Below are 15,063 nucleotides of genomic sequence, written 5' to 3'. Positions count from 1 at the left end.
GCATTATGCCCATGGTACGTTTTTTAGTATTACACATAAATGTCTACTCTCCCAATGTGTCCCAGATAAAGACACCCCCCCAGACTTCTCCCACACTCCAGGATCCGCACTTAGTTCAGATTACAGGGGTCTGATAAAGTTTGGGTGGTCAAAGGTCAAGTAAAAAACGATATATATATAGTAGTCTATTAAGTATAGATAATATATGCATATATTATCTAACCTATCTGTCTTCATATATAATAGTAGGCAAACAATATAAAATAGACAGATACATCTTCCATATTTAGAAAAGCTGACAATCGGGGGGCAGCCTGTAATTACACTGCACTGCACGCAGCATTCCCTGGCGGAAGTTCTCTGCCCTCACAAACTTCGCTTCACGTTACGTCATCATTGCGCGTCCCGCGCTGCCGGTGCTGTGTGATGATGTGTTATGTTGTATTGATTGACGGCAGGATGGAGACTCTGAACTATTAGACTTGTCTTCGTTGGGGATGGAGGGGCCGGAGGACGCGCAGACCCTCTCCGGGGACCCGTTGTCTCTTCCCTGGGACCGCTTTTCCTCTTGGCTGCATTGTATCTGTGTGGTGGGCTTCGATCTGGAATTGGGCCAGACTGTAGAGGTGAGGGAGGTCTGCAAGTTGTTGTATAACTTATATTGTATTATGGATCTTCTGTACAGCGCTATGTCACTAGGAGGACCACCCTGGTCATTGACTTGGAGGGGGAAGGGTCTGATGCATGAACACAAAGGGCACTTCCATGTCACCCCCCCCCCCCCCCCTGGGCTCTTCACTGATGCCCAATACAAAGGATCCATGGCTTTATGTTATTTTTCCATAATTTGGAACACTCAATGCAGAGATACATTGTATTTACTAACTTTCCTATATGTAATAAGTCACTTTTGAATGCAACGACTTTCTGATCCAGCGTGCATTGATTAGGTTCCCCTGGCACACTACTGGGCGCTGTGGCATCTATGCCAACCATTTACAGCAGGTGTTCTGTCACTGGAGGGGTGAGGGCACCATGACAGCATCTCATGCAGAATACAGACTGCTGCTATTATCCATAATAATAATTCATAATCCAGTCTTTTACGTCACTCCTAGACATGGGACCGTGTATGGGGGGGAGGAGATCACTAGAGGGGATTTTTTATTTTTTTTGCATGTTTTGCCAGATGCTTTGGAGAAATTATTCGCTTTTGGCAAATCTATGCGAATAATAGGCAAATTGGTTCTCCCATCATCGTTCTATGGACCAGTAAATAAGCCCTGAAGCCGAATAGATGTAGTTTATCCATAGTTATCATTATACTAGTTATCCCTGGAAGAGACGCGTCCACAGTCCTCTACAACTGTAACCATGTACCTCATCCTTGGGCCATGTTCACACAATGTATATGCAGGTGTATTTTGGAGCGCAAACCGCTCACGTTACGCTCCGAAATGCACTTGAGATACGCCTTAAAAACATTATGATTTCAATAGGAAATGCATTGAGTAGTTCATATGAAGCCTATTTTTATGCTGCTCAATTAAAAAAGGCCTCATAAGAATATGCTGACATATTTTCCATTTATCATTAGCACTTCAAAATACGATTAAAAAATGCTTGTAAATATCGGCTCCAAGGACGCCTGGATTCAGAGGCTGTTTTCTCTTAAAATCAGCCTCCTATTTTTCTGCCTGAACATTCGCTGTGTGAACAAGGCCTTAGAGTGAGATTTATTAAACCTGCGCATGGGAAAAGTGAAGCTGTTGCTCTCAACAACCAGTCAGGTTGCTACTTTCGTTTTCCATAGGAGCTCTGAAAAATGAGAGCTGGAATCTGATTGGACAACTGCTCCAGTTTACCATGGCACTACTTTTGAGTAATCTCACCCATTGTGACTAGCTTCACTTCGATATCTGACCCTCCATCGTGGATTCCTTCAGACTTGATAAGATAATTAGCATGCAGCTCTATATTTCCAGTCAAAGCGACGGACACCATCCTGGAACCCAATGGACCCCATTGTAGGTCAATGGGGTTCATTGGGCGCCGGGGGTATTCGTTGTCCGACGTATCCCGACCAGTGTTCTGGTTTCAGTTATAAACGCAAATGTGAACATAGTCCAGAGAAGGAGGTAACAAGGTTTCATCCCTGTCCTCTCCTGGGCACAAATTTTTTTACTTTTTGTTTTGGACGTAAACGTGCGCTCTATACCTCACTGATGAGCGTAATTCAGGAGTTGCAGCGAGTTCGCTGGTCGTTACAATCTGCCACGTTGTGCTCTATTTAGATGGAGTCTATGACTAAGCAGCGATGATTATTCATATCTATTACACAGAACTTTGTCCAGGGCTGCTACTAGATGTAAGAGAGTAAAGTCTGGAGGTTGATAAAAAAAAAAATATATTCCTATCTTGAGCGTTGTTAGCATATCCACAGGATATTCCATAAATGCCTGATAGGTTCTTGAGGTGGGACCCTTACCTATTGCGAGAATTGGGGTCCTCCCACACCCATTTGCCGATTCACATCAGCAGTTTCTCCATTTAATTGAAGCCTATGAGAAAGAGCCAAGCAAGCAGAGGTAGAACCTTCATATATTAGGCATTTATGACATATACTTATGTCTTAAGATGGAAATACCCTTTAGTAAATGCAACTATAATTTATCATGGGGGGAGATTCCATCATTTGACAATCAAATGAGTTGCCTGCATTAAATTATGTTGAGGTTACTTGTGGTTATTATTAAAGTCACTATCTGCTTTGGAACCCGCCCCCCCTTTCCATTTGGACTTTAAGGGCATGCTGCATTAATAAAGGGGGACACCCTTCGTTAGCTAAATCACAGAGGTGCTTCCAATGGTCGCAATGGACGTAATCTCTAGTACTGGTGGTACAGTGGAACTGCCAGGGAAACTCACTTTTATATTGCGGTCTCCGTCACGCGTACCAATCATGTCGGCTCCCAGCCGCACAACTTTAAGTGATCTACATGTATGAAAGGGACCCACATCCTAAAGCTGGCCTTGAACCTAATGAATATATTAAAATCCTTCCAGAAAAGATAATCATTTCTCTTATGAAAGCCATATGTTCCATTCGTTGTGACCGGCACAGGGATTGCTATCTCGTGGCTATGCCATAAATGTCTAAGATGGGAAAACCCCTTTAAAGGGTAACTAAACGTTCAACACACTTCCGACAGTACATAGTGACGTGTCAGAAGTTTTGATTGGTGGGGGTCCGAGCACTGAGACCCCCATCAATCTCTAAAACAAAGCTGCAGAAGCGCGTGTGTGAGCGCTGAGCCACTCCGTTTTTGTTCGGCTTTCCGGAAAAAGCCGAACAGAAACGAAGAGGCTCAGCACTCACACGAGCGCTTCTGCCGCTCCGTTTTAGCGATTGGTGGGGTCTCAGTGCTCAGACACCCACCAATCAAAACTTCTGACACGTCACTATGTACTGTCGGAAGTGTGTTGACTATCAAGTTACAGGTTGTTTTTTTTTTTTAAACGGATTCTCCTCTATTTCCATCAGCCCTATAGACTTTGAATGGAGCGACCGCGTGCAGGCTCTGCCACCGCTCCATCTAAACTCCATCTCCCCACGATTGTGCGGTAAGGGGACTCGGGACCCCTGTTCTAATGATCGGTGGGGCCTTTAGCGATCATACATTTGTCACCTATACTGTGGTCAGGTGATCAATGCCTCCAGTGGGAAACCCCTTTAACAACGGTTAGCAATCATCGTGTTTTCTCATGAATTTGCAGGGAATTAAATGTCGCCAGCTCTCCCACCGTGTGTTCAGGCCGTGTCTGCTGTTGCTGGCGCCATTATGTTAGTTGTTTCCCAATATTTTCTAAAATGCCTTCAATGGTACACGTACAAATACAGCAATGGGCATTCATCCCTAAAAATGTCTTAAAGTGGCTTAATGTTCTAGTAGATGGCAATGGCCTGAGTAAAATGTGCTGTCTATGAAGACATCTAGTGAGTGTTGGTAGTATATTTCTCTCTTACAGTAATATTTGAGTGGTACTCGCGGCATGACATAGCGTGGAGCTGATGGCGCTGTAAACTTGACTTTTTTTTTATATATTTGTTTTTTGTTTTTCTTTAAAGATTGATTTCAGATGACTCCCATCTACCATTCAGACTCTTATGCCAAGAACTAACTGTTCTGCTTTACTACGTGTTTGTGGTTTCTTGTCCCTGGCAACAAATGAATAATTGCCAGTCACAATAGCAGTGATTCTGTTTGGAGCCTGAATTAGGAGCCAGTGCCTACGGCTGCCACCCGCCACATAAGTTCCCCATCTGACTGACAGGCATTGAGCTCCTTGTCGCTATTAAAGAGCGATTTAAATCTAAAGATCATCTCTTCTGTCAAATTGTTTAAAAAAAATTTTTATAAAAAATTATTAAATAAAATATTTGATTCTTAGTTGCATCCATCTTATTGGGGGAAGAACAGTGCACCTGTCTCTCTCCCCTGTGCTGTCCATCAATAAGGCGCACATGCGGGCTAAAAACAATGTCAGGTCGGACTTGGTTTAGTTTTCCAACTCTTAGGCCCCATGCACCTGACCGCAGATTTTGATTGTAATTACGGACCCATTCATTTCTACGACCATGCCTGTAATCACGGTCCATGGTTACGGGTGACTGTGAATAGTCATCCGCATTTGCGGACTGTGCTCCCATTATAAAGTATGGGAGCATTGGCCGTAAAATTAAAAAAATAGGACATGTCCTGATTTTTACGGAAGGTTATCATACGGCACGGACACTTTCCCGTAAATATGCAGGAAGGTGTCCGTCAGCCGTAGTAATGGATGGATCTGTAATTACGGACGAAATCTACGGTCGTGTGCTTGGGGCCTATGACTGATGGACACCTTCCCGTATAGTTACTCATTTAACTACTTTTACGTTAACTATTTTTTTTTTTAAATTACAATGAACTTGCGATCATTAAATAACTTGCACAGTAGACTGCAATATTTATATATAGGAGAATTGTGCTTTTTTTTATTGTCCTATTAAGCCCTGCCCCTTACCAACATGGCAGAGCTGGGGCTTTTATATGGCCTCCAGTCGCAATGATAACTCATCGGCACCCCGCGATCGCGTTGTGAGGGGATAAAGGGAGCCCCCCCCTTTATCTAACGGCTTAGATTTTGCGACTGCTATTAAATGGCTGTGATCGGAGATATCTCTGCTCCTGACCATTAGTGCGAGGTGTCAGCGGTATGTCAGCACCTGAGCCCCATCCAAACTACAACCCCACCCCCACCCCACCCCTGGCTAAGAAGTATGCGTACGAGAAAAAACAAGAAGGGGTTAAACGTCCCACTGCCTTGCTGGCCCTCTCCGGCGCCTCTTCCATTGTCTTTTTGCATGAAAGTAATATAAAGTGTATAGTAAAGCCTTTGGAAATTCTCTTTTTGGATCCAGTTCTGGCTGGTAGAAACTGCGATTTGTGAATGTGGCCTAAATGTGTAAATCCGCTAATATCGGAGCATTGTTTACTCCTTCCCTACGTTCGTTCTGGACATAAAATCTAAGACACGTAGCAGAAAGGCCAGTTGGACAAATATTAGTATTCCCTCTGTAAGCAGAAGACGTGGCTCCCTGTGACTGTAGAGTCTACAAAATGACCTGTACAATGTTGTTTTTTATTGTAATAAAATCAATGGTATTTGAGAAACATAATGTGCGCTATTTTGATACAAGTGTTACATTATATATAAGGACGCTCAGTAATAACCTTGTATCCCGTGGAGATGACGTAAATCTTTCGGCAGCAAAAAAAATTCTTTCTCTTCTATAAACTAGATGGAAAATTCTTAAATAAAAAGTTATTTGAAACCAGATAAACATTACAAAGTCCAGGGATGACCTCTCGGAAGACCGTGGACTTCTTACCTGTATTTTATTATGTAACTACGCTGCTGAGGTTTCTTTTTATTTATTTTTTTCTTCTGTTTTATGGTTGGAAAAATTCCAAGAATGTCTCTGCGGACCTTTTGATTCATGACTTTGCTGAGTAAACAGACTGTATACATAGTATATTATAGCCGCCTCTGTCACACATGCTGAAACCAGCGGAGAAGTCTACAGATTGCTCTCCATGTTTTATATTTTCAGTAAAAAAAAAATTAAACGTGCGTGGGATCAGGAGCTGGGATTACGCACGCACATTCATCTTTTACAATGAACTTGTATAAGGTTTTGTTCACATTAGCATTTTTAACTGTCTGTTTAGGTTTATGGTATTGTGTGTGTTTCGTTTTTTTTTTTTGGTTTTTTTTCTGAAGACAAAAACAATTATTAGTCTGCATTACTATTGTTGCCATCAAAAACACCGGAAACCTGACCGACCCCATTATAAGTCAATAGGATTAGTTTGATAAAGGATCCATCATCTTTATCATGACTCCATAAGGCTTCGTTCACATGTGCATTGGAGTCCCGTTCTGATGTTCTGTCGGAGTTTTCCGTCAGAACGGGACCCTGAACAGACACAAACTGACACAAACAGAAACCAGAGGTTTCCGTTTCCATCACCATTGATCTCAATGCTGACGGATCCGGTGCCCATTGTTTCCGCTTGTCTCTGCTGTGCACCGGACCCGTCGTTTTGCCGGAAGCAATAGCGTAGTCGACTATGCTGATGGAAACGGAAACTCTGGTTTTCCGTCTGTCAGTTTGTGTCTGTTCAGGGTCCCATTCTGACCGAAAGCTCCAACGGAACGTCAGAACGGGACCCTAACGCAGATGTGAACGAAACCTTACAAGTGGAAGCCATGACGCTAGTGTGAACCCCGGCAAAATGTTATATACTATAGTGTAAGATTAAATAAGGGAATGTATTCATTTTAGTCATTTTTTCTTTTTTTTTTTGTAGGCCTTATATCCTCCCCATGCCAAATTAACTGACAAGGAGGTGAGTAATCTGCTAGAATAAATTTACCTAAGGCCGGATTCACACACACTTGTTTTACTTGCGTTTTCTGTGGTGTTATTCACAACATTTTTTGCCATCAACACAAATCCTCTTATGAACCTGCTGGCGATCAGCTGATATCTGTGGGTCCGGCAGTGGGAACGCAAGCCTGCGGGTGGCCACTGGCACCCATTCAATACATTGTGGTGCTGTTGCCTCTGTTCTGGCTAATAGAAGGGGTTCATGAACATGGGACCACCTCTTTATGCCCTACTAGGGAAAATGGACAAGACAACCCCATTTAAAGCTAAAACTCAAAATACCAGTGTAAAAATTTTCCTAAAATGCTGTGTGTACATTTTCTTCCCTTTTTTTTTTTTTTTGTTCTGATTTTGCTTTACATGGCTCTATCTATCCCACCTATCCATCTCGTATATCTAGCGATCATCTCATATCTATCTTTTATTAATATATATCTTTACGGCTCAGATATTCTTATCCCATGTAATGTATTTTACTTTCATTTGACAGAAAACCAGCATCTGTTACCTGTCATTCCCTGATTCAAATTCTGGTATGTACTTGTTCTTTTATTCTTCTGCTTGTCTTAAAGGAACACTAATGCCTCATGCACACGACAATGTGTGCCGGCCGGGTCCTGTCAGTGATCCGTGGAAAGAAAGGACATGTTCTATCTTTCCACGGATCGGAGAATCGGGTCACTTTTCACGAACTTGATTCGCCGCTAAAGTGAATGGGTCCATGAAAACTATCGGGTGCCACTTGGTTGTCCGTTAAAGTACGTTTCAGTCCTCTCAACAGGACCTTTCTCAAAGAAAGGTCTTTCCTGAGAAAGGTCCTGTCGAGAGGACTGAAACATTGCAATCTTTTGTACATGGGTTAAATAAACCACAATTCGTTTTTCGTTTTGCAACTACTCCTGGAGTGCTGCGTCTATTTCTTTGTGTGTGTGTGTGTATATATATATATATATTTGGGGAGGAATTGCTGGTATTTTGTCTATTTTCCTTATTAGAAATGGTCTTTTCAGCAGCCGTTCACAGTGCTGACACTAACTAAAATGCTATTGATCTCTACGGTATTATTGTGCATCCAATGACTGTTTATCTGTCAGTGCTATTCATTGCTACTAGGAAAAAGATGTGGGTATATTTTAATGCATGTATAGGACTTTTCAAGGAGATGTCGTAAAGTCAACAGAGCTCTAAAGTGTGTGCCATATAAAAACCAATGCAGAGACAAAACCACAACCGTTCATTTTGTAAAGCCTCTCTGATAACAGTGGGTAACGCCAGTGACATATTTTGCCAGCGTATTGGAGAATTTTACCCATCAGTGTCCTCTGCCGGAGCCGTATATTTAATATCAGGGATGTATCAAAACTGGTGCAAAGGAAAAGTGGAGTAGTTGCCCATAGCAACCAATCAGATTCTACCTCTCAGGTTTTCAGAGGCCCTTGGAAAATGAAAGCAGAGACCTGATAGGTTGCCATGGACAACTACTTTACTTTTCCTTTGAATCCGTTGTAAAACATCCCCCCCCCCCTTCACTGTTTCTCTTGTCTTTGTATATGGCAAACGTGTGTGTGTGTGTGTGTGTATGTGTGTGTGTGTGTATATATATATATATATATATATATTAGGCCCCATGCACACGACCGTGCCCGCAATCACGGCCCGCGATTGCGGGCACGGCCGGATCCTGACTGACAGCCGCATTTTCGGGCCGTGCTCCCATACAAAGTATGGGAGCACAGCCCGCAAAATGCAAAAGAACGGACATGTTCCATAATTCCCGGAACATTTCCACGGCACTGACACCCTTCCGTAGTGCTACGGAAAGGTGTCAGTGTTCAATGAAAGTGAATTGCTCCGTTTTTGCGGACCGCAATTGCGGTCCGCAAAAACTGAGGTTTTTTGCTGTCTTGTGCATGGGGCCTTAGTGTGTGTGTGTGTGTGACACCTACAACCAATTTTTTGGGGGGCTAAAATGGAATACCAGCAATACATGGTAAAGATTATAGGTAACGTATTCAACGATTAATTACAAATTAGAACTCGTTAGTAGCACTTATTGTGACCTTTAAACACAATAACCTGACTATTACCCCCCCCCCCCCCAGCTTCAAAAATATCATAGACTAATCTATTTTTATTTATTGACACGGGGAAAAGGTCTCCTAATTTTACAGACTGTCCTTGAATTTACAGACCGTTGGCGGCAATACCCAGCAGGGGTCTGGTCCCCTTTAAATACCTTGAATCACTTGATAATCGCTCTATTTCCTTACTACGATCTAGCAGTCTGTATAATTCTCTCTGATGTGGGGAACAGAAGCCATGAAGGTCACGGGGACGATTCTGTGGCTTTAAGATGGAGACAGCACTTACAAATAAAGATTGATTTTGTATTTTTATTTCGGCTTGATGTGCACGGCCGGATCCTGGTAGTCACAATGGTTTATAAGATCCCAGCGTCTGACTGGGGTGAACTAATACATTTGCATTCTGCTTACCTCTTAAGGCTGCCTGGGGGACACCCAATTTTGCTTCAGATTTCGTCAATCAACTGGAAGGAAGTCTTCGCTGCATTGTATCTTGGATCAAATGGACAAAGATTCACCTGTTTATTTAAAGGTTCAGCTATTTGTATTGTTAATGATATTTAGTTCTAAATAAGAAATACTTGGACACCCCAAAAAAGAAGAGAGAGAATATCTGACTGCCCCTATCACAGGGTTTGATAAATCCAGTCAAATTAGCTCTTGGTGTGGTCTAACCCCAGCTTCTAAAGTCCATAACATTTTGTCCATTTTTGTGGTTACCCTTTATAGATTGTCCAACGTCTGTTGATGTAAAGGTGAATAAACTGGTGCTTCCCCAGCGGATATGAGGCCACATGAACGAGCATTCAGCTTTAGGTCGAGTGTCCCGGCAGTGAAGGGAGAATTGGCTTTTAATTGTTGTGTTTTAATCATTTTTAGCGAAAATTAGATATTGAAATGTGTAGCTTTGCTGAACTCTTAGCTGGTCCTATCAGAGTGGTCCTAGTTGGACTTACAGGTGTCTAGTGAGCCTGGCCGGGTCAAAATAATTCCATGTAGACTTACTCCTTGACTCCTCAGTGAACCTGTAGGCTTGTGACATCTTGACATGTACTAGACAATGTTTATGAAGACTAGGAACCTTAAAGTGGTATTCCCTTCTCAATCATCTAGTCTAAAATTCTAGCTAAACTATCTGATTTTTACTAAATAACTTTATTTATTAAAATTGTACTTTTCTCTCGATATTCCAGCTTTACCTTGCTGTGTCCCTCTCTCTGTTTTTGCTCGCTTCCTAGGGTTTCGGCCACCACTGCAGTCTTGCCACAGTGGCCGCGCTTGTGTTGGCTTCGCCGATTCTTCTAATGTACAGAATTATTTGCCCAGTGACACAAGTTTTGTCATTCTAGCTGTTTACCAAAACATATTGAATATACAGTTATATAATCAATATGGACTAAAAGTGCAGACTCTAAGCTTTAATTTGAGGGTATTCACATCCTAATTTGAGGAAGGGTTTAGGAATTACAGCTCTTTAATATGTAGCTGCCTCTTTTTCATGGGTCAAAGGTAATTGGACAATTATCTCAAAAGCTATTTAATGGGCTGCGTGGGATATTCCCTCGTTAATCCATCATCAATTAAGCAGGTAAAAGGTCTGTAGTTGATTCCAGGTGTGGCATTTGCGTTTGGAAGCTGTTGCTGTGAACCCACAACATGAGGTCAACAGGATCTCTCAATGCAAGTGAAACAGACCATCGTTAGGCTGAAAAAAATGAAGAAATCCATCAGAGAGAGAGTACAAATGTTAGGAGTGGCCAAATGAACAGTTTGGTACATTCTTGATCTCGTGAACGACAAAAGGCCTGGACGTCCACAGAAGACATCAGTGGTGGATGATCGCAGAATCCTTTCCATGGTGAAGAAAAACCCCTTCACAACATCTACCCAAGTGAAGAACACTCTCCTGGAAGTAGATGTATCACTATCTAAATCTACCATAAAGAGAAGACCTCATGAGCGCAAATACAGAGGGTTCACCACAAGGTGCAAACCATTAATCGGCCTCAAAAATAGAAAGGCCAGATTAGACTTTGCCAAACAACATGTAATGAAGCCGCCCAGTCCTGGAACAGCATGAAACTAAGATCAACCTGTACCAGAATGATGGGAGGAAGAATGTATGGAGAAGGCTTGGAACGGCTCATGATCCAAAGCACACCACATCCTCTGTAAAACATGGTGGAGGCAGTGTGATGGCATGGGCATACATGGCTGCCAAAGGCACTGGGTCACTAGTGTTTATTGATGATGTGACTGAAGCAGCCGGATGAATTCTGAAGTGTTCAGGGATTTACTTTCAGGACAGATGGACAATAACCCAAAACATACCGCGAAAGCAACCCAGGAGTTTTTTGTTTTTTTTAGGCAGGGAAGTGGAGTATTCTGCAATGGCCAAGTCAATCACCAGATCTCAACCCGATCGAGCTGCATTTCACTTGCTTAAGACAAAACTTGGGGCAGAAAGACCCACAAACAAGAAACAACTGAAGACGCTGCAGTAAAGGCCGGGCAAAGCATCACAAAGGAGGAAACCCGGCGTTTGGTGATGTCCATGGGTTCCAGACTTCAGGCAGTCATTGCTGGCAAAGGATTCTCTACAAAGTATTAAAAAAACAAAATGTTTTATTTATGGTAATGTTAATTTGTCCAATTACATTTGAGCCCCTGAAATGAGGAGGCCGTGTAGAAAAATGGTTGCAATTCCTAAACGTTTCATGGGATATTTTCGTTAAACCACTTGAGTTAAACCTGAAAGTCTACACTTCAATTGTATCTCAGTTGTTTCATTTCAAATCCAATGTGGTGGCAGCAGAGCCCAAATCATGAAGATTGTGTCACTGTCCAAATAATTCTGGACCTAACTGTACAAGATGGCTGGGATCTCGGAAATGCACCTCTTGAGCATGCACGTTCATTCCCATCATGGTCATCTTTCTGCCTCTCCTTAGAGGTTTATGGATAGCTCCTGGGCGTGCGCAGTAGCAGCCTTGGAGGTATTGAATATAGCGGCATCCCACATGTAGCTGTCTAGCCTTAGACACTGCCGATGCTGCTATGGGGATTGCATATAGCAGAATCGGGAGCGTACACGTTCAGGCCAGCGGCGCGTTTACTTCATCATCTCTGGTCTGAACTGTCTATTAGGATGAGTTCCGCCCACCAAATAGAGGCGTGATCTAGGAAGTGGAAGGCAGCGCCAGCCATGACACCAAGGTAAAGGCGTTGTCTGCTTTGCACAGTCCGTTTTTGTTCGAAACATTCCCAAAAAATAACCGGATCCCGGGGTGTCCTGCTGCTGGGAACCCAGCTGTCAGCTGTAATCTGCAGGGGAACTTGACAGCAAGTGTTAAATTTTCAGCGCCACCGCAGGAGAAATGAAGCATAACACAGTTCTCATTGACATCAATGTGTTGTTGGTGTAATGTATGGACAATCTGGGTCCTCCAGAGAGCGTAGGCGCTCTCCACTATTGCTAGTTCTTGGAGGCCTTGAATGAGGGACTCCACTCTATTAACTTAGATGGTCCTAAAAGGGTATTTGACTATGGGTTTTTCTACCAAAAAAAACCAGTTCAAATAGACACTTTTGGCTGTCAACTGGGTGGTTACGTTTTGTACTTCGCCATACATGGCCTGATTTTATGGCCTAATTAGATTTTGAGTGAATCCGGTCATGTAAGGGAAAAGTAACGAGCTTCAAAACATCATACAAGGGCTTGGAATTGCACTTTCTTTTAAAAAAAATAAATCTTGCAATGAACTCTATTCTACCTTTTTCTCATAAAGACGCAAAGAGTAGGGTTCACCGTTTAGGGTATCCGGTGTCGGCGAGACCTATGTCTATCTGTAGTCATTCTTTGATGTGCTCTGCTGTCCTCGTCGCTCCTATAGCCTTGGAGAGGACCAGCGCTCTATATAAAAATGGGGGGGGGGGGGGACCTGGGAACATTGTTCTAGTGATCTTACATTTATTCCCTCTCCTGTGGATAGTTTATAAGTGTTGTTTTTGTGAAAAACCCTTTAAGAAGTACACAGAGGTGCAGATATTAGAAAGATAAGGCGATGGTGAATATAGCCGAAATGGGCCAATTAACTACCATTCTGTATGTAAGAGAAATGTATTGATATTTTTATCTCTAATCTTGTGTATCGCTTTTGTGTTTTCAACAGAAAGACTCCTCCTGTTTCTATGGTTACGTCTATTTCCGACAAGTCCGAGACAAGACGTTAAAAAGAGGCTATTTTCAAAAGGTAATTATTTACATGGCAGCTTTGCCGGGTTCTCTTATAAATGGTGGCTCGGGTCCATTTCTTCTCGCAAGTTTTCGATGACTGGTTTCTTGGCATAAAAGAATAATTGCTCAGTTATATGCGTTTATCAAGTCTATTCATCACCTTACGTGTCTATTGTAATCCCCCTCATCGCACTAGAAACATCGCTTGACGGGATATCGCGCCACATTTTGAGTGTTCAGATACAGATGTAATATTCCATATACGTGTGCGTTGATCCTCCTCCTTATTCTGCTTTATTGATGGTTGATATAAAAGGTTGTGGTTATATACGAGGGCTTTTTAAGTAGTAATTGTATGTTTATGGGATTTGTATACACTTCTATGAAATCAAGAAGTAACTGGAACAATTCGTCCCATCATCGTTCCCATTGGCAGTGGTGGAAAAAATGGGAACCATGTATAATAACAATCACAACGTGACTCGTTCTTCTTTTAGTCTTCATAAATTACACCCATGTAGTTAACCCTCCGGAGTAACTTGCCTTGGCCACTTTTGCCCACATGGCCAATGTTATGCTACCTGTATAGTATACCAGTATAAGTGCATCTCTACATTGTACATAACTAGAGGGATGTACCTGTATAGGATGTAATTGTATTATAGGGCATTCAGGTAGGTTTACCTTTGAACATTTATGGGGAAGCAGCCAAGTGAACTAGTGTTTGAGTTTAGATCTCTTACAGGGCTTGTCCAGTTTAGAAACCCCCTTTTTTTTTTTTTTTTTTTTTTTTTTTAATATCCTACTAGGAAATTCTGAGTTAATAGAGGGGGTGTTCTCTGTTCGTGGAGAGCAGTTATAAAGAGCGACTTTCGCTCTGGAGGACTTGTCCTACATTACACAGACAGCCCATTGTTTGGAATTGTGTAATGCTTAATTTCTCTTGTGGTGGCGCTGCAGGGAAATTAAACTGTTACTCCCCACAGATTACAATTGATCGCTGGGGTGGTCGAAGAAGCGGAACTCTTCTAACAAGTAGGGATTGTCCAGTGCGGAGAACCCCTTTAAATATGTGCAGCACGTTCTTATTTATGTACATCAAGCTTAAATCTGTAGTAACTTTGGTCATTTAATCCTATATGATACTTGGGCAATAGAAATGTATTAAAAGTTTGGGTAGAATTTGACGTTTAGTTATATACGTATGAGAATTGTTAAAAACTCTGACCATTGTTTTTAAATCTCCAGTCCCTAGTTTTGATAAGTAAACTGCCGTACATCAATTTCTTTCACACGGTGGTGAAGCAGATTGCCCCTGAGTACTTTGAGAGAATGGATCCTTGCTTAGAAGCAGGTAACCTTTTACTGTCTGATCTTTATCAATCCATATTGGTCATGTCATTAAGAACGTATCTTAAAAGCCGCCTGTCACCAGAAATTTACCTATCAAACTGGCAACCTAGTAACCTAGTGCAGCCTCACCTGAAGTTAACTTTTTTTTTCACGTGTGCCTCCGTTTGCAAAAATCACTTTATTCATATTTAATATATGCAAATGAGGTTTTTGGCGCAACGAGGGCGTCACTGTGGCTTCAAAACAATCTGGCGTCTATGCCCAGTCCAAACCCCCTCCTCCCTTCTTTCATTAATTGAAGTGTAAAAGCCGAGTTCAGGCCGGTTTAATCAGCTGTACTGCGCATGCGCCCTACACCCTCTTCTGCTCTGCGATGCCGAGGTCTGTCAATT

At 42.3% G+C, this 15,063-nt stretch overlaps 1 protein-coding gene across 1 annotated transcript in view; it reads left to right on the top strand.

Annotated features, from left to right (window-relative positions):
• Positions 1 to 425: 425 nt before the first annotated feature.
• The window catches only part of DENND6A (DENN domain containing 6A), a 35,298-nt gene continuing 20,660 nt past the window's right edge, over positions 426 to 15,063 (top strand). Inside the window, exons 1-6 of the mRNA XM_075833930.1 lie at positions 426 to 626; positions 6,918 to 6,956; positions 7,488 to 7,530; positions 9,501 to 9,613; positions 13,254 to 13,334; positions 14,567 to 14,672. Coding sequence (XP_075690045.1) covers positions 498 to 626; positions 6,918 to 6,956; positions 7,488 to 7,530; positions 9,501 to 9,613; positions 13,254 to 13,334; positions 14,567 to 14,672 — 511 coding nt within the window. The 5' untranslated portion in view covers positions 426 to 497. The remainder of the gene's footprint in view (positions 627 to 6,917; positions 6,957 to 7,487; positions 7,531 to 9,500; positions 9,614 to 13,253; positions 13,335 to 14,566; positions 14,673 to 15,063) is intronic.

Source organism: Rhinoderma darwinii, chromosome 7 (genome assembly GCF_050947455.1).
Source record: "Rhinoderma darwinii isolate aRhiDar2 chromosome 7, aRhiDar2.hap1, whole genome shotgun sequence".
NCBI lineage: Eukaryota > Metazoa > Chordata > Amphibia > Anura > Rhinodermatidae > Rhinoderma > Rhinoderma darwinii.
Note: the sequence above shows the minus strand (reverse complement) of the source record. Positions and strands in the feature narration are given on the sequence as shown.